Source organism: Buteo buteo, chromosome 2 (assembly GCF_964188355.1).
Source record: "Buteo buteo chromosome 2, bButBut1.hap1.1, whole genome shotgun sequence".
Lineage (NCBI taxonomy): Eukaryota > Metazoa > Chordata > Aves > Accipitriformes > Accipitridae > Buteo > Buteo buteo.
In genome coordinates this window covers 32,869,139-32,895,142 of record NC_134172.1, presented here as the reverse complement: position 1 = coordinate 32,895,142, position 26,004 = coordinate 32,869,139, and the positions used below count along the sequence as shown (strand labels likewise).

Sequence of the window (26,004 nt, the reverse complement as noted above, 5' to 3'; positions counted from 1 at the left end):
TGAAATGGTATGCTTACGTTAGTATTTGTGTTTGATAGAAATATTTACAGCCAGATTAATTCTCTCTTCCTTAAACACAGTGGAAACACAAGGAGCCCAGAGGCAATGGCTTCCAACCAGTGCTTCCCCTCAGTTACTGTAAGAGAGCTCCTGGTGTAGACGCAGCCTATAAACCTCCATCCACTCCACGCACTGAGGTGTGGCTGCAGTAACAGTATCAAGGCCCAGTTAGTTTGGGGAAAGAGGTATGATCAAGAACTGACACCTTCCACTCCAGTTAAGAGCAACAGAAGGTGTCCTTACAGGCCTTGCACCTACCCACAGGAAGGTTCTTCATGCCCAGGGACTGTGACAGGCAGCCAAAACACTGCCCTCTTGCAGGAGAAGTAGCTTCTGTAATAATGACCTGTCAGTAATTCCACGTGATTTCTCTAGTTCCTGGAGGTTCAGCTTTCTTATTATTGAAATAACTTGATTAGTTTTTTCTCTCTTTTCCTGTTTCCATTTCCCTTTCTATCTCCATAGGCTATTCTTCTGAAACACCCAGCTGTACCTAGGGCATTATTTTCATGCCTGTAACAGGTGGTCTGTTTTCTGCTAAAACCTACTATTCTGACTTCCCAAGATTTTCCTCATTGTTTTATCTGGTTCACACTCATCCACTATGTAAAACATAAGGTTTAAATCTTTCTGTTCCATAAGACTAAATTTTCCCTTCCAGCCTGTTAGTCAGACCTCTGATACCACATTAACCCTCTGCACCTGTGTCCAACTTCTGGTTAAAAAGCATTTTCTTTGCATTCAAAGTAATAATCCAATCACTAGTTGTAGTTATCTCCTGGACAATTCTGATGGGGGATTTGTCACTCATACTGATCCTCCTCCTGCTGAAGCAGCCTTTCTTCCCTGGTGCAGCAGTGTCATCTCTGTGTGTTGGGTAGCATCTGCTCTTTTCACGAATACACCATGACTTGGCTCTGTGGGGAGACTGTGATCTGCACTGATTAGCATGTATCTGCTTGACCAGCTAGACTTGCAACCGAAATATGCCTGCAGTATTACGTTCCTTCAGGGGATAAATGGAAAAGTTTTCAAGTTTTTCTGAAAAGTTTTGCTTCTTGCAAATATGGCAGTTTTGGTGACAACAGTTAAGTTTGTTTCTTGCTATCACACATTATTCTCTAACTTTCTACAGAGTCACTGTATTTGCATTATTTTAAAAACATTTTGCTTTGTTCATTATAAAGGGCTTGTCTTTATAGTCATTCAAAGTAGCATCATCTTATTTTCCTTCCCAAATGTGATGTCTTACGGGTATGTTCTGGAGGTCGATATATTCCTGAAGTTTCATTTTTCCTAGGGATGCAAAATTCTTCAAATCTCTGTTGCTCAACCTGATAGCATGTTCTTCCTCTCTTGTTTCCGAGTTTTTATGTAAATCTAAGGCCTCAGACTAAGCTTTAGTTCCAAAAAGCTACCATTTCTTTAATATTTAATCAGAAGGGGTGGTTGTTTTGTCTTTTTTAAAAAACAGACCAAATTCATGACTGAATTTTTTCCAGTTATTTGCCACAACATTAGGTAGTCCAGCTGAACTGGAGCACTTCTCTGTCTTGCCATTCATCAGTTTTCAAGGATCTGTGTTCTCTTTTTCTCAGCCTCTCATATGTGGTAACTAACTGTGAGCTAGTGTCAGACCTTTATGATTAAGACAACTAATATAATTAGTATGTATGCTGAGATACATATACGTATATAAAAGTATATATAAGTATGTATGCTGATGTAACAATTGGTAATTCAACAAATAGATGAGAAAAGACTGTGTAGAAGAGGGGAAGTTAGAGAAGTCTATCTCCTATCTACACGGATTACCATATACCTGGTTAGGTAACTAGACATCTTCCAGGCTATCTCTGGACTTTCCAGGGCTCCCTCTTGCAGGAGGCAGTGGGAAGCCACGGTGGGTCTCCTCCTGCAGCACAACAGGCTGCTTTAACACAGAATCCCACCCAAGGAATTCAACCTGATTTTGCTGTGAGGTCCTCCAGGTGGCAATGCAGACAAACTAAAAGGTCAGAGTGCCAGTTTAAAAATACTGAACTGAGAACATCTAAAGTTTAGGTCATTTTAATTGTGTTTCATTTAAAATGTTCATCATGCAGACATGATTGCCAAGTTCATGTAAATGAGAATTGGGCACAAAACAAGAGGGATAAATTTGGTTTATGTAATCCCATTTAATATCATTAGCTAAGATTAAAAGATGAGATATTTTTAATGTAGAAAAAAACCAACCAAAACCCACAAATAATCACATTTGAAGGCACTAAAATGAGTTATTTTATTTTATTTTATTTTATTTTATTTTATTTTTATTATTGGTGCTTAATTCCCCACAGTCATGTATATTGGTAGTCATTTATCCCTTGAGGAATGCATACAAAATGTTGCTATTATGATTTTATGACATTTGTACCAATTTTACTAGATAGAAATATGTGTATAGTCATAACAAGATGAAGATGCAACTTCTAGATCATTTAAAAATTTTAAACATCAGGAAATAAAAAGCAGCTAACATGTTTAGACTAAAGGTTTTCAGACAATGAAATTCAGTGTGCGTATATTTTGCAAATTATTTTTTATGTAACAAAAAGGTCTGACTGGTGACAGGATGTTCCATGTCCTAGTTCATAAACTTTAACTTGCAAGAAAGCCAAAACCAAACTCTTAACAGTAAGAAAACAAAAACTCAACCCTAAGTTACATAAAAGAATTAAATAAGACTTTTCTCTGTACTTGCTATAGAGATGTTGCAACAGCAAACAAAAATGAAAACAAGCTCCCAGTGCCAACCTACAGGAATTGATGACTTAAATGACTATTAATTTTTGTGATTATGTAAAAAGGTGATTAATTTTCACAGCATGCCACAATGTCCACTCCTTAGACTACAAACTTGGCAAGAGTGCTTTGTTAGGGAAAGGAACTTTACAGGGAATTTAACCCTCTCAATGAGACTTATATCCCAGATGCACCTATTTGAAGCTACCTGTAAACCTTTTCCAGAAAATAAAGTGTTCTGGAGTTTCATGAAATGATATCTTATTTCTTAAAGAATCTTTTGCAACCTGATCTACCATCTGTTTGAACTGCAATACTAGTTTCTCCCATGAAAGGAACAAATATTTCACTTTAAATTGGCCATTCAGATTGCTAGTATCAATAAAACCCCACACAACTTTTCTGATTCGGAGATTTATGGGTTTTCTGATAAGATACAAGATTTAGGATTTACTACATGCATTTTATTTCCTTGAAATGTTGTACCTGTTTATGTCAATTCATTTGTTTTGATTTCACTTTTACTTGTAGTTCCATGCCACACTGCTATTCTATCTGTACAGAAAACTTTTAAAGGAAATGTTCCTGACATACACGTTTTGTTTTCCATCTTCTGTTCTGCATTCATGACTATGATATTGAGTGCTGCTTCAGCTAAGCATTCCACAAATAAATGTGCACAATAAATCTTTGTGATGGATTACCAGGCCACATAATTATCTACAGAAAGCACACAAATGCTCCAAGGGGTAATTCATTAATGTGAATTAATAAATATAAAAATTAATTATATGGATTACCATAATGCTATGTAATTTAGAATATGTACCTCCTAGAAAATTCCAAAGCACTCTCTAGGCTACATTAGTCACTTCAGATACTCTGGTGTGGAAAATATATTTCTATTCTGTAGCATGTTATTAGATTTTAGCCAGAGCATGAAGAGAAAAGCTGGCTCATACAGCCAGGAATTCGAGGATCTGTAATCCCCTTCTATAAGTCTACCTTCTTAGAGTGCCACTATGGCTTCTCTGATCTTTTGTTGTATATAGCAGTTGTATATTTTGTGATTTTATTACAGACTAAAGTTCAGCAAAGCATTTGGGGAAATATTTTAAGCTTGTGTTATGTTCCATAGGTTTTTCTGGACAAAATATTTGTTTGCATGGTTTCTTATCACTGCGGGAACTGAACTTGATTCAGAAAGTTCTTCCAGTCATATGTTTCTAATACCCATATCCCATGTAACTCCTGTACATTTGTGTTTCATATTGTGGAATTGATATATGTAATAGATTTCTAGTGTATATATATATTTGTTTGTAACGTTCTCATCACTACAATACCTAAGCAGCGATAACAATCCAAGTTCCAAATTGGTGCATCATGTCCACTTCACATAGAGGTGACTTACAATACCATATTTGTCCTTTAATGCCCTAGGCAGAGAAAATTACATCCTACCTGTCAGCTCCTCATTTGCACTTCCTTGTCTGTCTGTCTTTTTTTTTCTTTCTTTTTGACCCAGAAGCTACTATCATTCAACCATGAGCTAAACTTGTTGAAACCTTCTGATTTTTTAGCCACAGTTTTCCTCCAGGCCTTCAGTGACATACCAATATAAATTCCTTTTTCCCTATTCAAAGCCAATATATCACTTATGAAGGAGTTTAATGATATGAGTATTTAAATCCTGAATACTGTTTCCATTAGCTAAAATTATTTCTGATCTTTTTGCCCCATAATTTATTCTGATATGTTATCGCCATCCATGTATTCATAGATGGAGTCCAATGTGACCTGTCCAGGATGGAACTGGGTATGTGAGGGGTGAGGGGCTGGTGTCCCGATCCAGTGTCGGGGAAGGTTTCGATATGATCCCAAGAGCGAGATTAAGACACAAATGAGGTCAAATGCCCTATAGTCAAAATAGGTTTTATTATCAAAAGTGGAAAATGGTAGCGATAGGATAGAATGGAAGAAAAGGTGGAAATTAAGCAAGCAGTCGGGATAGGATTGCTAGGATAGTCACCACCACGGATGCAGTGGCGTCCCGTTGGTCCTCAGGCAAGCAGTTGGTGGTGGGGGTTGCAAGGATGGTCACCACCACGGATCCAGCAGCGTCCCGTTGGTCCTCAGTCTTCAATTCTTTGGTGGTGAAGAAGGCCCCCACAGCTTGTCTCTATGAGTTTTTTATAGGGCATATTTTAATGATGTCATGCACTGCAGGTTTCGTCCATCACACGACCTTCACATGATCAACACCAGAAACCAGTATCTTATTTTAATGATGTCATGCGCTGCAGGTTTCGTCCATCACACGACCTTCGTGTGATCAACACCCAAAACCAGTATCTTATCAGCTCCAGCCCCCGTTTCCTCCCCTGGATGCCTCAGTGGCCTGGTACTCGTCCTTATCGACAGGAGTGTCCTGCTTAAACAGGCCATCTTAGAGACAAAGGGCTCAAGATAAGCAGTTCACAGTTCCTTGAGATGATGGTCCAGTCCCCCACACCTGACAATCTTTGAGGCAAATGGTTCAGGATAACAATTCAGTCTCTTACAGCTGGTACATGATAAAAACAGGCATGTAGTTCCTACAAAAGGTGGGATGCCAGGCCAGGCATTGGTACACAAGTAGCAGCAGAGATTGACACAGGCTGCTCTGGTTAAAGGGTAGAGTGACAAGATAGTGATTGAAGAGGCAAGAACTAAAACCAGCAGGGGTTTATTGTTTGTTTTTATTGCTGTCGTTGGTGAGCTTCTTGGTGTAATAGCAGGATGGTAAGCGTAACAGTGGAAAGAAAAAAGAGACAGAACTACAGAGGGAGTTATAACTCGTTAGCGTGTGACGAGCATTTTCCTCACCAGAGCAGCAAAAACGAAGTTATGAGAGTTCTGCTGTTCTGTGGAAGAGGTAAGTGTTTATTGTGTTTTATACGTTTATTTGTAGTGTGTCCCAAGAGCCTGGGTTTTTATCTTTTTAACTTTTGTAAGCTTAACAGGGGATATATACTGACATGCAGATGCTGCTGACCTCTTGGCTTTTTGTTATCTCTTTAACATTGAGAAGATAGTACTGACTCACTGTATGAGTAAATAGGCCTTCTTGTGCCACTCTGCATATATGAGGCAATTTTTGATTCTTTCTGAATGGTGCTTCTTCCATCATATGTTTGACCTGGCAATGGCAGATGGCAGGTCTTTTCTTTCCCCTATTATGCCTTAGGAAACCTACCATTCCCTGAATTAGGAGCCATCTTTAAGTGAGCACTGGTAGAGTGGTTTGCCTGCTTGCTATGGCTTGAGAAACAGGAATTCAAGTCTCACTCCATAGAATCATAGAATCATTTAGTTGGAATAGACCTTTAAGATCACTGAGTCCAACTGTTAACCTAACTCTGCCAAGTCCACCACTAAACCATGTCCCTAAGCGCCCTGTCTACATGTCTTTTAAATCCCTACAAGGATGGTGACTCAACTACTTCCCTGGGCAGCCTGTTCTAGTGCTTGCTTTTGGTGAAAAGATTTTTCCTAATATCCAATCTAAACCTCCCCTGCCACAACTTGAGACTGGTTTCTCTTGTCCTATCACTTGTTACCTGGGAGAGGAGGCCAACTCACACCTCGTTACAACCTCCTTTCAGGTAGTTGTAGAGAGCGATAACGTCTTCTCTCAGCCTCCTTTTCTCCAGACTGAACAACCCCAGTTCCCTCAGCCACTCCTCATAAGACTTGTTCTCTAGACCCTTCACCAGCTTCGTTGCCCTTCTCTGGACACGCTCCAGCACCTCAACACCTTTCTTGTAGTGAAGAGCCCAAAACGGAACACAGGATTCGAGGTGCAGCCTCACCAGTGCAGAGTACAGGGGAACAATCACCTCCCTGCTCCTGCTGGCCACACTATTTCTGATACAAGCCAGGATCCCATTGGCCTTCTTGGCTACCTGGACACACTGTTGGCTCATATTCAGACAGCTGCCAGCCAACGCCCACAGGTCCTTTTCTGCCGGACAGCTTTCCAGCCACTCTTCCCCAAGCCCATAGTGTTGCATGGGGTTGTTGTGACCAAAGTGCAAGGACCTGGCACTTAGCCTTGTTGAATCTCGTACAATTGGCTTTGGCCCATCGATCCAGCCTGTTCAGATCCCTTTGTAGAGCCCTCGAGCAGGTCAACATTCCTGCTCAACTTGGTGTTGTCTGCAAACTTACTGAGGGTGCACTCAATCCTTTTGTCCAGATCATTGATAAAGTTATTAAACAAAATTGGCCCCCCTACTGAGCCCTGGGGAACACCACTTGTGACTGGCCGCCAGCTGGATTTAATTCCATTCACTGCAACTGTTTGGGCCTGGACATCCAGACAGTGTTTTACCCTGGACATCCAGACGGTACAGCGAAGAGTACGCCTGTCCAGTCTATGAGTAGCCACATTCTCCAGGAGAATTCAATATTTAGGCCAAAGATTGTTCCCTGTCAATAAAGCTGTAAATTTCCATCTGATTATTTCAGCTGGAGAATCAGGGTGGTTGGATACTGTTAAACCTGTACATGCTTTTGCGTAGTTACCAGTAGCTATAAAAACCATTGTATTAGACTTGATGCATCAGATAGGTTCAACTGGACTCAAGACAGGAGGGACAGTTCTTGCAGGCTTCTCAGGAACTGCCTTCCCAAAAGTTGTCAAGCACCTTGTCAAGTTTGTAGAGGGCAGATGTCTGGAATACAATAGGATGTCTTCATACAAGGTTAGACATATGTTTAACATAGATATAATAGAAAATTGAGTTAATAATATCAACCATTTGTAATAAGGCATGATCTGTAGGAAAAGCAGAATCCATAGGGAAATAGCAAAATAGTTTTGATTAATAAATCTATAGTGAAGTCATTCTGTTTCCATAAAATTTGTGTATAACAGAAGGGTTGAAATGTGTTGAATAAATTATTCTTATAAAAGTACATCTAAACATACCTTACAGAAACATAGCAAACTTTTTCATTAAGATAAATAATTTTCAACTGCATTTTTAATGCAAAAACCAAGAAAGCAAACTCAATCCACAGTTATATCTTTTGGGTTGATAAATTCTTCCTCCCTACCCCTCATCTCTGTAAAAGGCTCCAGCCATATCAATCCTACACAAGAGCTTTAGTATGTTTTGACAGAATAATGATAGGTGTATATGTGTTTACCCTTGTTTCCTACTTCCAGATATACATGTCATACTACAAATTTTATTTCATTTTTAATCAACCACATCTTCTGCACAATGCCCTGGTTAAGGTTTTACACCATCAGAATGGAACTCTCATTTGATGTGGTTTTTAAGTTAATATATCCCAGTACAATGCTTCATAAAAAGAACATGGGTTTATGGAGATAGAATCATTAATATAGGTCTGATTGGGATTTTTACTTTAAAATTGGTTAGCTATGTTAAAGATATATAAATAAATATTACTTCTTTCTCTCTCACATTTTCCAGACAATTGTATTTCAGTACTGAATATAAATTCACATAGGAAACAACAGACTTTGAATTCATGAGACTGACAAGCTGCTGGGCAAAATTACAAAAACATGAAAAATATATTTTTCACTTTACTATTTTTACTTGTCCTTATTATGGATGTGTGTGGGAGAAGAACTTTACAATAAGCCCCTTCAAGGCCCGTGTTGTGGTTTAACCCCAGCGGGCAACCAGGTACCATGCAGCCGCTCACTCATTCCCCCCTGCCCTCAATGGGGTGAAGGACAGAATCGGAAGAAAAAACGTAAAACTCATGGGTTGTGATAAGAGCAGTTTATCAGAACAGAAAGGAAGAAACTAAAAATTATAATAACAATAATAAAATGACAGTAATAATGAAAGGATTAGAATATGCAAAACAAGTGACACACAGTGCAATTGCTCATCACTTGCTGACCGATGCCCAGTTAGTTCCCAAGCAGAGATCTGCCTGCCCCGTCAACTCTCCCCAGTTTATATACTGGGCATGACGTCCCATGGTATGGAATATCCCTTTGGCCAGTTTGGGTCAGCTGCCCTGGCTGTGTCCTGTGCCAACTTCTTGTGCCCCTCCAGCCTTCTTGCGGGCTGGGCATGAGAAGCTGAAAAATCCTTGAGTTTAGACTAAACATTACTTAGCAACAACTGAAAACATCAGTGTTATCAAAACTCTTCTCATACTGAATCCAAGACATAACACTATACCAGTTACTAGAGAGGAACTCTATCCCAGCCGAAACCAGGACAACCTGATTTGGAAACTGATTTGGATAGGGATAGCATCCCAAAGTGGCCTTTGCCATTGCTCCACAGCAGCCTGTGGAAGATGCCAGGTCCAGCTCACCCTGAGTGGATAGAGAGATCCTCTGGGAGCCACTCCTTGTGCTACAGTTCCCCTATATTTTAGCACGGCATATAGCCTCGTGAGCTGGCGTAAAGCATGTTGACACAGTTCCTCTTCTGTTGATCATAATCAGCCCTGTAATAAGGTCCCACAGAAAGCTGCTAGCTACAGCTAGAACAAACCTATGCATTTAAATTCAATCACTGTGTAGTTTTGATTAATGAAGAACTCGTGTTTGTTTATTCAAAAATACAACATCGGTGGCCAGACTTGTTTGGTGGTTCTTCATTTTTGTCTTTGTTCCTGAACACATTTACATAATACTGTAGACTGTGATAAGCTTTCTTTAATGGATAGCTCATTCATTTCTTTCCCTCTGGTTAGTGGCAGCTAGAGCTGCTTTTAAGTCACTTTTAAAACCAGTTAGCTTCTCCTTTATTCCAAAAATCAGTTCTCTGATGGTGTTATTATATCAGTAGTAAATCCCTTTAGATACAGACTAATCTTCCTGCAGTATCTGACAATAATTTCTTTAACAATCAGGAGACTCAATGCCATACTCCAAATTGTCTGTAATATCCTCTCCTTAGGTTCTATTATCTGTCATCACTATAGATGTGCCTATAAGTCTTCTATAAGATTATCTTGTTGCTAAGCTATTTTACTCATCTGGACATCATTTGTTTTATGATGCAATATTTGTTCTCATAGCCGAAAAAATAGGCGGATTTATTTCAGGCTTTCAGGGTTAATCCTGTATTTTTTATGTGCATACTCCTATAGACTTCAATAAGATTACTTTTGTGTGTAAGGGTTGCAAGATTAGTTCTTGTATCATATATATGTGAATTTGTCAGAAATGTGTCTACGCTTCTGTAACCCTGTTCCCTTTCACTCTCCTGCTTTAATGGTTTTTTATGATACCACACTTATTTTCCATATTTTCTGTATGATTCAGTATTTAAGTATGCAAGTTTTCAACAAAAAAGAAAAGTAATGTTGTGTTTTTATAGTATTGCTGAAAGTATGATTTGGCTGATGTATATGCATAACTGCAAAAAGCTTCTATTCTGAGAGTGCTTGAAGGACATAAAGATAGGAAATGCTTTCAATAAAAATTGAATAATTCATTATGAGTCAGTTGAAGGGTAGGTAAATAATTAAGAGATGGCATAGAAAAATATTTCAGATAACTAAACTAAAATTAGATATAAACATATACTATTACCTAGGTTAATTCTGGGTTAATTAACCATCAGCAAAACCTGTTTGATCCTTAATGAACAATTGAAAGTTATTACATTCTTATATAAATAAGTAGTGGGGGATTGATTCTTATTGTCAGAAAGGGGCACTTTATCTTGGGCAGCCATCTGACATTTTTAAAGACTTCTGTGACTTAGTTTGGAGAAAAAACGGAGGATTGCTCACTTTTTTAGCTGCTAGGTTGTCACATTCTGTGTTATAAATACTAAGACAAGAAAGCAGAAAGATCAGGCACTGGTTCTTTTGGAAGTGCAGTGAATGAGTTGCAAACAAGAAAGTGAGACAGGGCAGAATCAAGCTCTAGTGTATAATACAGGCAGAAAAATTCCCATAACTCTTTCCCCATTTGAACAGTTTTGGGCAAGGTGTGGCTTAAATACAGTAGTTCTTTTTCTGAATTTGTGACTTCCTTACCAGCTCAGACTCACTGGCTTCTCATGGTTTGGTCAAGTGAAACCACTTTCTTCCTCTTGTTCCATTCCTAGAAGGATTCTTACATGATCTGTCTTGCTGGTGGTTTCTACCTCTAAAGAGGGGAGCAGCAGCCTGCGTGGCTGAGCTATGAGATCACCACTCAGAGCGGATCTAACTTCTTATCCTAATGGCTTAGAAATATTGTATCTACCATGCTGGACTCGACTTCACCAGCTTTAAAGCTTCTCTGGTCTGAAGGAGCGCTCAAACGCTCAATAAGAGAATACCTTTGTGGAAGCTGTCAAGCCAAAGCTATTGCCCTGTCTGGGGAATGTACTGGCTAGGAAAGCAGCTTAGCTCTTAGTGCAAGAACATTGGTAACACACTTTGATCATTGAGCTGAAGTAGAAATAGGTGTCTGGTGTCTAGGCAGTGATCAAGACAAAAACAACAAAAAATCTTTGGGATCGAATGTAAATGAAAGGTCTTGATGAACAAAGGGGCGGGCAGGGAGAGCCCTGAGGAAGACTGGTCAGTGGCTGTTCAAGTAGCCTGCTGCAAGTCTTTCAGCAAATGTCATTCAGCCATGTTGTGGGGAGAATGAATGCCTTTTTGATTGTCTGTTGGGGAGAATTACCACCTTTATAGAGCTGCTCTCTCCCAAAGCACTTTCCCAAGGCTTTTTGCAGACAACGTTGATCATCTGCTTACTTCCCCTGTTGATAGAAGTTTCTTTGTTTCATAGGAAGAGAGGCTGTGACAGAAGGGGCAGGCACTGACTGAGCACTGCAGGTAGCAAACAGGTGCAGCTATGAATGAGGCTGACAGAGCTGTCCTTAAAATACACAAATAAACTAGTGAACTGTAAGCTTAACTGATAGTGCTCCTGTTGATTCACTGAGCAATGAATAACCATTAAATCCAGGGGGTTTACAGCCTTGTGTATGTCCTGTTCTGCTGTTTACTTATCAGCTATAACTATCTACTATTCCATTTTTACTTACATTAATTAACTGTGCTTTAATTGGGCTAATTACGTCCATATAAGAAATACTTATATAACACTTCAAAAGGTAGAACTGGAGAAAAATGTTGAATAGTGTCAATAGAAGGGCTTCAAACCAGCTATGTCACCTGTCCAGAACAGAAGCATGGACTTTCGACCAAGTATATCTACGAAAAGATCATTGGACATCAATATGTATAGGCAAAAAATGGTAGATATGAATAATTACTAAACAGTTACTAAACAGTATCATAAGCCACATCCTAATGTAATGTAATTTAGATTAAATTTATGAGGTAGCTGATGTTATATATAATTCTGGGCCAAATCAATATATAATGTAACTCCGCATGTGTATTTTCTTTAAGTTCAGAGAGTTACAGTAGGGATAAATACAGCCCCACAATTCAAAATCAAAACCATATTATGACATTCAGCCTACAGTCTGATGGAAGAAACAAATCTTTTTAGAAAATGCATAGGGTATATGTATTTTGTATATGTATTTTATATATGTGCTTGAATTTCTGTGTACATATATTTATATATATATAGATACACACACACACTCTTATAAGCGATACCTTTTCAATGGTAAGCAGTAGCATTTTTTCCCTGAAATAGTCTCTGCTTTCATAATTAAGGTCTTTATCCTGATCACTAAATTTCTGCTCAAGATGGGAAGATGGGGAGCATTAGTGCATGCTCTCACCTTTTTTATAGTTTGAAATGCAGAAAAAAATCCTTTTTCAACATTTTTAGTGTTTAGGCAATCAGTACCTATGCTGCCAAAGCTTATTGAAAGCAGCTGGATGCCTGCCTCTGTCCTCCCCCTTTCTCGGAACTGCTGCCAGAACAGGTAGTCAGAAACGGAAAGTAGAGAAATATTTGAGCATCTGTGCTCTCTCTCTCTCAGGAAAACAGCTGTGGCTTCCATAGGAAGCACTCATTTTTTCCCATCAGCCAAGACTCTGGATACTCTTGGGTCCAGTTTTGGCACAGCAAGCCAAGTAGGATGCAGTTTATGGCTTAAAACTTACGAGAGAAACCGTTCAGGCAGTCCCATCCCTGGCAGAACATTGAGAGAAATTCCCCAGGCTGCAAGCCACATGTGGGCCTCTGACCTTTTATTAGCACACCATGGGAGAGGTTAACAATTGTTGAGACTTCAGTCCTCCCTTTGACATACAAATACAACAATACCAAGTAGGCTTTCCAAGACAAGCATATTTAGGGCACAACATCCTTTTTAATCTAGGATTCAACATGGGGGGGGGGGGGGGGGGCAAAAAATCAACCCAAAAACTTATTCTAAGAAAAGGATCTATTTCTATAAAACTGAAGCCTGGATTGGTGTTTTTTCCAACATTCTGCAACAGTTAATTATATAGTGATTTCTGACTTTTAAAACCAACATAATCATGAGACGGACATAAATTCTCACACCATTTTTAGCTCTTCATGTGGTCAGTGCCATGAGTTGTGGAACTAAGATTGCTCAATAGCTGGAGCGATGTAAGAAATGCTTGCAGTTATCTGATTTTTAAGGATTTCTGTTGTGTTTATCCAAGTACATAATTGTTGAGATTAAAAAAAAAGAAGGTACAAATTCAGAATTTTTTTATATGAAAGAAAAAAATCACAGAGGGCCAACTCTGTGCCTTTTTGACATGCCTTTGTCTTCTCAGCATTACTGTAGTGAATGAAACTTAGTTTTTATTAAGACAGGGTTTGGAAAGTAACTCCTTTTTGGGGAAACAGAATCATTGTCTGTTTTGCAGCTAAGGAGCAGTAAAGACTAAAGTGTCTTGCTATACGCTGCCTAATCTATGGCAAAGAATATAGATTGAATACCCCAGCATCCCAGGCTTTTGCTGTAACTCTGATTATCCTTCAAGGCAAATTATTTTGACTATGCAGTCCCATGGTGTTGATGTTGAGAGTATGCCGAGTATAAAATAGGGCTGAGCTAGCTCATGCTTCTGCCGGTAGTCTGCAGCTATCGTCTGAAGAGCGAATGCAAGCTGATCTCTAAATGTAATAATCGTATGACTGCTCTGACGGGAAGCAGGTTCAACCCTGTCCAATGCCAGAACCTGGAAAAAAAAAATATTAAAGCAGCAGCAGATCCTGCTTTTTGTCCTTTTAGTAAGGTGACAGCCGCATCTGAGAATGAAATCGGTGAAGTCTTGCACAAGGTTGGTTACTGCAAAAAAGTAGTTGCTAAGTAATGGTTGTTCCATGTGCTAAGCAGCCTCATCTTTATTAACCACTGTTGGGAAAGTAGAACTTAGCAAATGTTAGTTAGAGGTGAGGAGTCCTTTTGTATTCATTTTGAATAAACAGAAATACCAGGCTGGTGGGGAGCCTGCACTGAAAAAGGATCAAGTACAGCTACACCATAGACACATGCCTATCTAACCATTTACATACCTTTTGCAGCTTCCTTACATAGCTGATTCCAATGCTACACCATCCTTATAGCCAGCTATTATCTAATGAAAATTTTAGTTAAAAAATTGTTGTTGTTGTTGTTTTTATTACCCTGAGCAGTAGATTATTATCTTCTTTTGGTTTTGTATTATTCTTTTACATGTCAGAAAATTTATCTTATTGCCCCTCCTGAGTCTCCCCCCCCCCCAAGAATTCACAGTAGCATTGCTTCAAGCTTTCCTACAGGTCAGCTTTTCTAAACCTTTTATCATTCTTGTTGTCTACTTCATGACTATATCCAGCTTATCTATGTTTTCCTTAAAGACTTCATCACTTTTCAGTAGGCTGGATCAATACCTATGTGCTACATAAAATGCTTCTGTTAATATCGTCCACATTGATACTGGCATATGGTTGAGACATGTTTCATTTTTTAACTGCTCCAACTCTCCAATTTTTTCTGATGTACTCCTCACAGCATATTTGTGTATTTGGTTTCTCTTCAGTCTAGTATCTTCCATTTCTATTAAGTTACACATTTTCTCCAGTATCTCCAGACTTTTTAAAAACTATTATGAAATCTCCTCCTGTTTTCTGGGAAAAGAAAGATGTTTCATAGGTTTTCTGTATTTTAGAAATGTTGTGATATACATGCCTGTTTTTTCATCTAAATTCTAATTTTCCTCTCATTTTGTGTTATAATAATTGATTCTTCCTTTCTGGAGGTTTCTTCTTCCACTCAGTTCTGTACCCTCCACACAGACACTTCATTTGGACCATATTCCCCTAGTTTTCCTAGTAGAAAGTCACATGGATCACTTCCATTAATTTTATTTATTTTTTCTATGAGCTAATTAAATAATACAACTACACTGGCTTGACATAATGAGTAGGAATATCAGTGATTTAGCCCATTTGAATATATCTGTGGTTGATGTCAATAACAACAACTTTTATATAATCAAAAGATGGTGAGTTTTGGGAATAGGAGTTTCCCTGGACAAAAATAGAAGCAACAAGCCAGAACACAGGAAGAATGTCTTGAGAGCAAGCAAGTGAGACACCAATAGCCAGAAGATCTACTTTTCCATGTAAAGGGATGGACAGAGGGCTGGACTGACCTCAGCATATTTTTCTTCTCCTTGGAATGTAAAAACAGGCATAGCTTACTGCTTTTGGCCTCAAAAGAGTGTTGGCTGGCAGGATGGGTGTGTTCTGTCTATCTTTAACTTGGACATGTATCTTCTATGGCAAGATTTTTCCTTTATGGTATCAATGAATATTAACCCATTTCCTTCATTCAGAAATTGTTTTTTTTTTTCTTTGGTTGTTGTTTTCTTTGATTGGTTGGTTTGGTTTGGCTTGGGTTTTTTTATGCTGAGAACAGCCATCTATGTTCTCCATTTTTCAATGAAAGGATTCATTTCTCCTTACAACATGTTGGCTTTAAGAGCAATCTTTGTCTCAAATGACTTTTAGCCTTGATCTTCCTCTGTCTTTCTTGAATACTTTGCTGTTGTTTGTTCACTGTGCTGGAAATCCCTTCTGCTTGTCACTCAATTGTTTTATCCCTCTCTGCACATTCTTATTCCTTTCTTTCACATTTGCCATTAGTCGCAGTAGCCAGCTTTTTCCTATCACTTCTTTTCAACATCTGCAGCAAAGTTTTTCCCGTCAGTGATCTAATGTCTGTGGGTTCTAGTTAAAGGCTGGGATTTTTTTTTTTTTCCCCCACACAGTGGAAAAATTCCCATTTTGGAGCTTGTAGCTAGTCAACTTTCTCTCAAGAGGATATGTAGTATACCAGTGAGTGGAGATCTTCCACGTTGCACCCACCTTTGTCAGAGCTCTCCAGGCTGTCAGAGCGCTCTTGTTTCTGTTCACCACCCTGTCAGGGTGCTTACGCACAATAGCCACACTCTGAAATGAAACCCTCTGTGTAGAAACATACAATATTTTATCTCTGCTAATGATGGAGAGATTGGACACTGACCTACCTAGCATTTTTCCTGCAATGTCAGTATAGTATTGTATTAAACTGACATAAAAACGAAGGGATTGAAGAGATTGAATTATCTATGTAGATGCTTATTTGGTGAATGTTACATAGCTAAGTAATATCCAGTCCGAATTCGGAAATGCTATGTTTAGCAATTTTTCTTCTGTGTTCAAACTGCAATCATTTTTTTTTTCTGTATCTGTAATTTTCCTGTATTTTCAAGCAAGAATGCAAGCATAAAGGAGACATCCCTTCTGCATGGACTCCTTTAAATGAATTTGTACCATCTTCCAAGTAAAAACTTACTTCAATGCAGGATTAAGCAGTACAGTACCTAAACTTTTCTTAAACCCATGACTGTATAAAAAGAATACCCTTACTCTTATCCCAGAAATATACATGTCTAGCCTTTCTTGCATAGAATAATTCATTTAAAGGCATTCAATTCTTTAAGCCTAAGAGAACAATTTGAATTTGATTAAATATAAGATCTCTGCAGTAAACTATAGATTAAACTAAAATGAGCTTCATATATCTTGAATAAGGGAGATTAAACTGCTCTTTACATATAATTTAAATAATATCTTATAAAGTGAAATAGTTCTTTGCAGATGTCTGTTTTACCTTCCAACTTGTTTGAGCTTTAAGTGATGCAATTCGGTGTATGTAATTATGCTACAGCTGCTGACAGGCATAAAAGTAAATGAGATGTTTCATCTCAGTGGGTACATTTCCTGTTTAAATGTTTAAGAATATAAACTCGACAGCTTTAGCCAACCTGAGACAGGACTATCTCAAATATTTAATTTCTGCAATGAACAGCTATTAATAACTCTTTCAATCTCGTTTGGCCTGTTAACCTGCAACAGATTAAACTGATATGTTTACAGATTGAGTAAGTTTTGTCGCCTTAACTTCTATGAAAGCTGTATTTTTAATTGTTCATTTATAATATAATAATTAAGAAAATTTCCATGCCTGTTGTTTATCAACTTTGAGGGAAAATGGAGTGTGAAAAATTGCAGAATATTTAAAATAAAAAAGGTAAATCTCAGAATTAAGATCTTCTAAAAGTGTTGATCTTTGAACTTATTTTTCAGTACTGTGTTGTCAAAAATGAAACTAAGGCAATATGAAAGAACAATAAACAGAAATTCTAAAATATTACTATGCTCTGGAATGTGTAACAAAGTGTATATCTTGTTTGCAGGTTTTATGAAATTTTTTAAGCTCAGATAATGATTGACAATTTATAATTACTAAATATATCTTTCTAAATGTATTTGCAAAACAATGAAACAGACTTGGTCCAGAAGTTATTTTTAAACGTTCATTGAGCAGCTGAAGTGGCTTTTTTTGTTTAACAGGGTTTAACTTTGGGGACAACTTGAAATGGCTAAACATTTTAGAATGATCTAGGAATTTATAGATGGCATTAGGTAACACTGTGGGAAGTATTCTCAGATGTTTCAGTAAAATATTGTAAAACAAATTCATACTGAAGAGATGCAGAGAGTTGATGTATATGTTAATGAGTATAACGTTGATACTGTTTCCAGCTTGCATTAGCTCATCGCAAGGTGAAGATTTAGTAATCATTAACATGCCTTGGAGTTCCTATTCACATGACTGACAGCAAAGCTTCCCACTTTCGTGGGGTTTTTTGTCTTTTGGGGAATGAGGTAAAACCTTCCTAATCCTAGTGCTTAGGTTGTGGATTATGCTGTGACCCAAGAGAGAAGGAATTTCACAGGTAACAGTTCAATAGGATACATATATCTACACAAGTGATTTGAGAAGTAGTGGGCTGGTTTCTCCAGAGTGAAGGATGTGATGCAAGATACCATGCTGGATGCACATAAGCCATTTTAGGTCTAAATATAACTGTAATAGTGCTGCCTGTGTAAAAATCCCCATGTATTTAGCTGAGGGATGTGACTTACTAGCTTGTGTGCAATGCCAGGAAAGACAGAGTCAACCTGGTCCTGTGCTGAGAGAGATTTAGCAGCTTATGTCCTTGCTAGCTCAGGCATCTCTGCAGTGCACTTGATTTCATAGTGGGGATGTGCCCAGCTGTGAAAGCAACTGAGGACTATATATCCTTTCTCCAGATCTTTCTTTGTATTTCCTGGATAGGTAATATAAGCCTTATAAGGTATGGGGGCTTTTGCAGCCTATGTTTTCATACATTATCTAGCTTTAGAGTCTCAGACCATATTTTAATAAAAGAAGGAATGTTTAAAGCATTTAACAGAATAGGAAGGAGATGTATATATCACTTCTCTATTATTTTCTCATTATCTATTAATAATGAAGTATAAAACTAATGAGGTATATCATGGTAGCAAGAAACCAGTCTATGAGTGAACTATCAATATGCTTTGTGGGGGTTGAAGATACTTGGCTTAATCCTGTGTGCCAACAGTCTCTTAATACACACCTTGTTCTAGGTCAGGGACATGCTGAATCTGTGAGGTACGTGCTGCACCAATAGTCTGAATGTGTGTCATGAACCATTATGGAGATTTTCCAAACATCCTGCTACTTTTACAGAAATCTTGGGCAAATGCTGTGAAGCCACTACTATCGTAGTTGTCCCTGTTCCCTTCTATCCACAGTTCCGTCACAAAAAAAAAAAAAAAAAAAAAAAAAAAAAAAAAAAAGAAAGAAAAATCAGCTTCCCACTACCTTCTCCGTATATTTCCAACTATATGGAAAGCATCACACAGAGAAGGAACCTTCTTGTTTCTTGGTTTCCCTTTCCAGGTATTGTTATTGCAGCTTTTTTGCTAGTGCAATCTTCTTGATCCCTGCACTGTACAAGATCAGTGATTCCTGGATCTGCTGTTAATGCCATGGCATTTCTCCACTAGCCTCAGACTGCTCATCTCCAAACATTGCACTAAGAATGAAGATCCATGCACTTATTACCCAAATCCTGACTTCCAGAAATAGTGAACTTCTTTCCCCATTTCTGAGACATGTATTTTCTATCTCTGCGTAGTTCAGCATCTGAAGCAGTCCTGTGTAGAGAAGTGGGAAAACAGTGATGGTATTAATGAAAACTGCACCATGTAGGTACTTGTGAAACCTGGAGTAGTTTATTCAACCATTTTGCTATTAATATTAGTATTTTTTATTAACTGTTATATCAGTTCATTATCTCCATCTTTACTAGAAAAGGATAATTACATTACACAGACACAGCCTTCTCAGGTAAAGTCTAAAAATTATTCTATCATTAATATTGATAGTATGAAATGATTTCTGGTGGATTTGAAGAAGCTGTGTCCAGATTTGTAGATAAAGAATATAAAAAGAACCTTAATCATGCTTGATTTGCAGTATCAGTTAAACAATACTCAGCATCACATTGAGAGGGCTCATTGTTTATCACATTTGCCAGTACCAAGTCCACTTTATGATGTGAAGAGCCAGCCTAATGAAGTATGTGGATGTGCTGATCTTCCCAAGCCCTCTCCAGAGCTAGGAATACATTGTCCAGCACAGAGGTGTTCAGAGAAGTCACTGTCATAAACACACCCATTCCTATGGTGTTGTACCCCTACCCCAGACATAGCCAATTTGTTGCACAGTTGCAGACTGTTTCTGCGGTGAAATTTGGAGTGAACATGTCTGGGCAGAATCTGAGAAACATCAGAGAATCATTGAATGATTTAGGTTCGAAAGGATCTGAGGTGTTGTGGTTTGAGCTTTCCCCCCACTTAAAGCAGGGCTATCATTGGACAGTGGTCTGCATTTCTGCACCAATGTCTAAAGCCTTCTAATTCTTTCCAGATGAAATCTGCAAGAGGAAAGACACTCTGTCTAGGCAACTCAGATATAGAAAGCCATTACAAAAGAGAAAATGGCAGAAAATAACATTAGTGATCAGCAACAAAGTTAATCATGCAGAAGTGGGTACCTGAATTTAGCTAATGATTTTAAAGTTCTTTACAGCCTAATAAACTTTGATCACTCCAGTGGGAGTTTCCTGTGAAGAGCAGACTCAGTCCTGCAGTCAATCCATTAGTTAAGCTGTCTTTGTTCTTGTGAATAACATTATTTACATTTCTGTAGGCTTATTCAGAGAGAGAATACAGGTTGTATGAAAGTAGAAAGGCTGTATGAAAGGAGGTAATGTAAATATTTGGAAGAGGACTGTCCTCTTCCAGCAGTCTAAAGGACAGTGTATAATTAATCTGCAGTTACTTCAACAGGTAAATGTAACAAGTGCTTATATTAAGGTGGCAAAATTTTGCATTTAACTTTGTTGGATATATGGTTGTGAGAAATTCTGCGTTTAGGCCTAGCTGTTCTATATATGACCACTATCCAGAGTAATTTTTCATATGAAGACAGAAGTGAAACTATTGTTCTTATGTAATATTCTTTGTGGGGGAACTTTTCTCAGTGTAAAAATAGAAAATGTATACTATTTAACTCTATCTTTTTATTTCAAAACTGGCTGAATTAGGAAACCGTGAATATTTTTATCAAAGGTCAAATATTAATTGGTTTGGACAATACAAGAAGGAATGAGAATTTCTGTGATGATAATTTAGAAACTGCAAAGGGAAAAAAAAACCAAACCCACACAAAGCCAAAACCCAACCTGTTAGGGTGCAAGAAAGTTGAACGGGAAATACAAAATATCTGCACATAGGATTCAGGAAATATGTTTTCCTGAGGGCATTAGGAAAATACTGGTCAACTGTAGTTCAGGTTGCCTGGTGGAATGCTCTTCTGCTGCTTCCTGCTGCCCACACTATTGTCTGCTCAAAATTCTGTCACGTATCGTCTCGACTTTCCATTGCTGACATCACCTGATTGCACCATTTGTTCAAGTGGGTCAAGCCCTGCAACTCCAAAGTGTGCAGCAGCAATCGAAAGAAACTGAACTCCAACCTACACAGCAAGTTTCTGCTTGGTAGCCCCATACAGCTGGCTCTGTTCAGGGTAGGTCAGCATTCTAACAGTAGAGCCAGCCAGAATGGCTGTCATGCAAGGGAGGATGTGGCCCCTTAATTTTTTTCCCTGATGTTTGGGTTTTTCTCAAACCCCACCCCTCACAACCTTGCAGCCTTATTGCTTCATGAATACGTTATTTCCATCGAGTACTGGCAACCCTGACATTGATAGGCAGTGAATCAATACTTTTATAGAATCATGAAGCCAAACTAGTTCTGCAGATCCACAATGTGCAGTATGTAGGTTTTCATTCTGGATGTAATAACTGCAATTTTAAATAAGCCCCCACAAGTATTGAGCATGCTTTAAGAAATTCACAATAAAGAATTTAATTAAGAAAGAAAAAACTGCACCACTCCATTTTAAAAGAAAAATTCACCTGAGATGTTTTTTTCATTTTGGGGCTATAATAGCAATAACCATCTTTAGCTGAGGACATTTCCTGGGGCTTAATGGCCCATGGCTGTGCTTCTTCAGGTGATCATCATCTCCCAGCAGTCATTAATCCCCTACAAATACCCTGCACTTCAGTCATTAAATGTGCTTAAACGTGCTTCTTCTGAAAATGAAATACTTCTATATTTAATGCATCTTCCAGGAATAGGAGTGATCTTTCTGAGGTGAGGAATGAAAGGAGTTTAGTAACGTGTCAGAGAAGTACTAATTATGACAAGTGGATAAGATCTGTTTCCGGAGATAGCTCGACAAAGAATTTTTCCACAGTAAGAGCATGTTATATGTAAGTCATCATTTTATATATGTCACAATTCACACTCATCCCAATTACATAACAGCCAAATCAGAAATACAGATAGTTATTTGTGGTTGATTTTCTTCTATGGGTCATCTCAGCATAGAAATAAAACATCTCACAAAACACAGACAGTGTGTGCCTGCAGCACTGCTTAAGAAGTCTTTCCATTCCATAGCTGTAAAATAGAGCTATGCAGTTTTACAAGGTGTTTGTGATAATGCAAAGAAAAAAAAAAAAAAAAAAGAAGTTAAATCTTTCATACCTAAAGGTCTGAAACTCTTGTAGGTAAGTCTTCTGGTGAGAATTTTATGAGGCTTTCTTACAAATGGGACCACAATTACAGCACCAACAGTGCCATCAGAAGTTTTAAACACAGTAGACAGCATACCCTTGCTCAAGTAGAATTAAAGCCTTCAATGAAAATTGTTACAGAGAATTTGTCTTGATACTGGTTGAATGGGGATTGGATTTTTTTTTCCTTTGGAATTGTATTTATTGATACATTGTGTTATTTCCATCTTGTGCTGCAAAGTATGTAATGTATAGATTACATGAAGCCTGCACATGTCCCAAACAGGTTGTGAGAGGGATCAGACCTGATCCCATTACATTCCCTTCAATGAGTGCAAAATGAGTACCTTTGAGGTATTATGGTCATTTATTATTTATATTGGACACTCAGCTCTCATGTACTTCAGTGAGTGACTGTGTAGATGAGGACAGAAGTAGATTTTTGGGCCATGCATTGTTAAATGTTGAATGTTAAATGACGTTACTGTTAAAATTGGAGCTCTCCTGGTCAGTACCTTTTGATTGCAGATTAACCTGAAAGAAGAATTATTATAACCTGACCCCCAAATTCATTTTCTTTTCAATTTTCTCTGTCCCTTCAAATAAACAAAAAGTCACGTGAACAAAATATCTTTCAGTATAAATGGAATGTTTTGTTTAACTCAGTAAAAAAATTCACTTACTTCAGTAACCCATAACAACTGCCTTAATTTTGCAATTTTCTAATTTAGAGAAAATTTTCTACATGAAAGACATAGGTTTCTTTCAGAAAATTTAAAATACAAAATTTCACATACACACATGTGCACACACTTTTTGTCTTTCTTTCTTGGTTTTTTGGACAAAGCTATTACCTGAATTAGACTTCACTCTGCAAGTATTCCTGCTTGTCTCAAAGCAGTTTCCAGCAAATAAACTAATTAAAAATAAAAAATTAGATCTCTCATTGAAATTCACTGACTAAAAAAAAAAAGAAAGATGCACAGAGCCAAGAACAAGATAAAGAGTATTACATCTTTAAGTTGTCTGCAGTCTGGTTTATATCTCATCATAAATAGCAGGTTGGGGAATAAGTACTGATCCATTATACTGCAGCCAGAACACTTCTTTTGCCATAGATTCTCTTTAAGTCTACTTTGGGTATTTGTACCCTACCATGCAATTTACAATGTCAGCATTCTTCAGACCATTTGTCAAAAAACCAGTTAACTTTTTTGCACGTACCTTCTGTCACAGCTCGTGTCATTATTGTCCTGTCTTCTTATACATGACTTTGAGTACTCCAAATCCAAACTCAATTACAAAGTAAGGAAGGTCATGCAGACTTTGCCAGTTACCTTGTTTTGGTACCATTCAGAAAGAACAAATTCAAACAAGAATGTACACAATAAAGAGTAATAGAAAAAAGAAAGCATCCATTCCTAAAGTGAACTTATCAGTATGCCTAGAATTCTTGTATAGTTTTCTATTTGGGAGCTCTCGGTTTTCACCCATTCATTATATTTGCAGACAAGTATAATTTAAAATCTTATATTATGTTTCTCATTTTAAATTCTGTGTTGTAGGTCTTGTTTTCCCTCTGCGCTGCATTCTGGGGAATCCAAATTATGAAGCGGATCACTTCATCCAAAGATAAACATCACTGAAAGAGCAGTTCTAACATCACTAATTATGGAAACAGCACTTTGGAATAACCTTCTAAGTTCCTTGGAATTAATCACCCACGAATCTTACTGAATCGCAATCATTTTACTTATGATAGGAGAGGTTTGTGATTTCATATGAAAGTTTGAAAGATTCATTAGGATGTGTATTCATTTTTATTTCATTTTAAAAATATATTTAATTTCCTCCCAATTTAAATAAAATGTTTGTTCACAACATATATTTTTACATTCAAAGGATTACAAAGTCTTAGAAACCATGTAAAATAAATTGCATTTTTGCAGTGATTTTGGTAGCAATCATAGGTGAAAAGTATTTTTCACAAGAGGAATAATTAAAATCATATTTGTTGTAACCTGATATAAAGTGACTGACTGTCTTCCTATTGAGGCTAAACATAAACATATGTGAATGTCAGTTTTTCCGTAATGATTGCATTACACTAGAATCTCAATGTCATGCCCAATTCAGTGTTCATAACATACAGCTACATGAGGATGAGTAGTCGAGGCAAGAAAATTATTAAAAACAGCATGATAAAATAACTCAAACTAGTAAGAGTTGAAACATCTTCAATAAAATTGGCTGATGTATATGTTGTATAATGCAGACTTACAGTTTAGACTGAACTATTTAAGGAGTACACCTGTAGCTGCCAACTTTAGATACTGATCAGGCCAGCACTTACATATTGGTATCCCATTGACTAATGTTACTCACGTGACAAAATATTTGCAAGGCTGGGCCCTTAATTTCTGGTAATTTCCTGCTGGGGTGATCTCAGGGGAGATGCACGTCTTGTCTTTCAGGAGCTGTTGGAAAGATGGTTTGTACTAAGATAGGAAAATTAAATACAAATGGTAAAGGGAGTCTCCAAACAGCAGGACTGGCAAAAATACTAGAGCTAGGTTGTTTTTCTTTCCTCACACTCTTCCAACTTTTTATTTGGCTCCAAGACTTTTAGAAGTGCTTAAAGTCAAGTAGCTAAAAAATGTAAGCTGTCTTGCATGCCTCAAACTAGTAATAATACCTGGATTAAAAAATGGATTTAAGTTTGGGTTGTTTTTTTTTCCTATTCCATTTTCCTTCAAGGTGTTAATGACATGCTAACAGACATATCAGATTTAGACAGATAGCGTACTGTTAATTAACCCATATTTTCAGTCTCTAACTGTAACAGATGCCACTGTCTACATAATTGGATATTTCCAATAAATTGTCAGAAACACAATAATGTTATAGAAATAAAATTGATCAAATGTTTAGTGATAGTATCACCTTAATTTTATATATATTTTTATTTTGAAACCCAAGTTTTAAGTTACTCCATTTGTGTATCAGATGCCTTGTACCTATCATTTTCTGTTCGAAGACCTTGAAATATTTGACTGAGAAAGTGGGTGTTAGTTTGATTAGAGGTACTAATACCTGGGATGCAAAGTAAGGATAATACCTTCCTAAACTGAAGGTGTGTTTAAATAGAGGACTTGTGGATCTTCTTCACTTTACATAATGAGAATGAAAAATAATGAAAAAACTGGCCCATGAAAAACCTAGAAGAAATAAGATTTTAGATACTTGCGGAGAAGTTTAATTCAAACTTTTATTCACAACAAGGTAGGCTTCCAATGTCTTTTTAAGAAATGGATAAGTACGGTTACATACCTCTGCGTTCCAGAGTGGAAATATAATCTCATGACTAACACACCGGTGTGACAGCCAGGAGCTTTCTGTGGTACTACCAGTTCTGACCAAAACTTGTCATGTCTTTGCCTGAATTTCCCCATCTGTGGAATGGGGGTGATGGCAATACTGATGGTGTCTCTCACCATAATCAAATTATTGCTTTTGGGATCTTTTCCTTATGAAGCTATTCTAGGATATTTAAGAAAATGACAGAATCTGAATCCAGAAGTACAACACAATCTACAAACTTCTTATGTGACTTATGTGACAATTAAGTTAGTGTACCTATATTTTCAAAATTTGTAATAGTGACAT

The 26,004-nt window shown here is 37.6% G+C and overlaps 1 protein-coding gene across 2 annotated transcripts in view; it reads left to right on the top strand.

Annotated features, from left to right (window-relative positions):
- AGMO (alkylglycerol monooxygenase) overlaps nucleotides 1-25,583 on the top strand; it is a 199,627-nt gene extending 174,044 nt beyond the window's left edge. For both annotated transcript variants that reach the window (XM_075050101.1, XM_075050092.1), the window contains exon 13: nucleotides 23,904-25,583. In XM_075050101.1, coding sequence (XP_074906202.1) covers nucleotides 23,904-23,984 — 81 coding nt within the window. In that variant the 3' untranslated portion in view covers nucleotides 23,985-25,583. The remainder of the gene's footprint in view (nucleotides 1-23,903) is intronic.
- The last annotated feature ends 421 nt before the right edge of the window (nucleotides 25,584-26,004 follow it).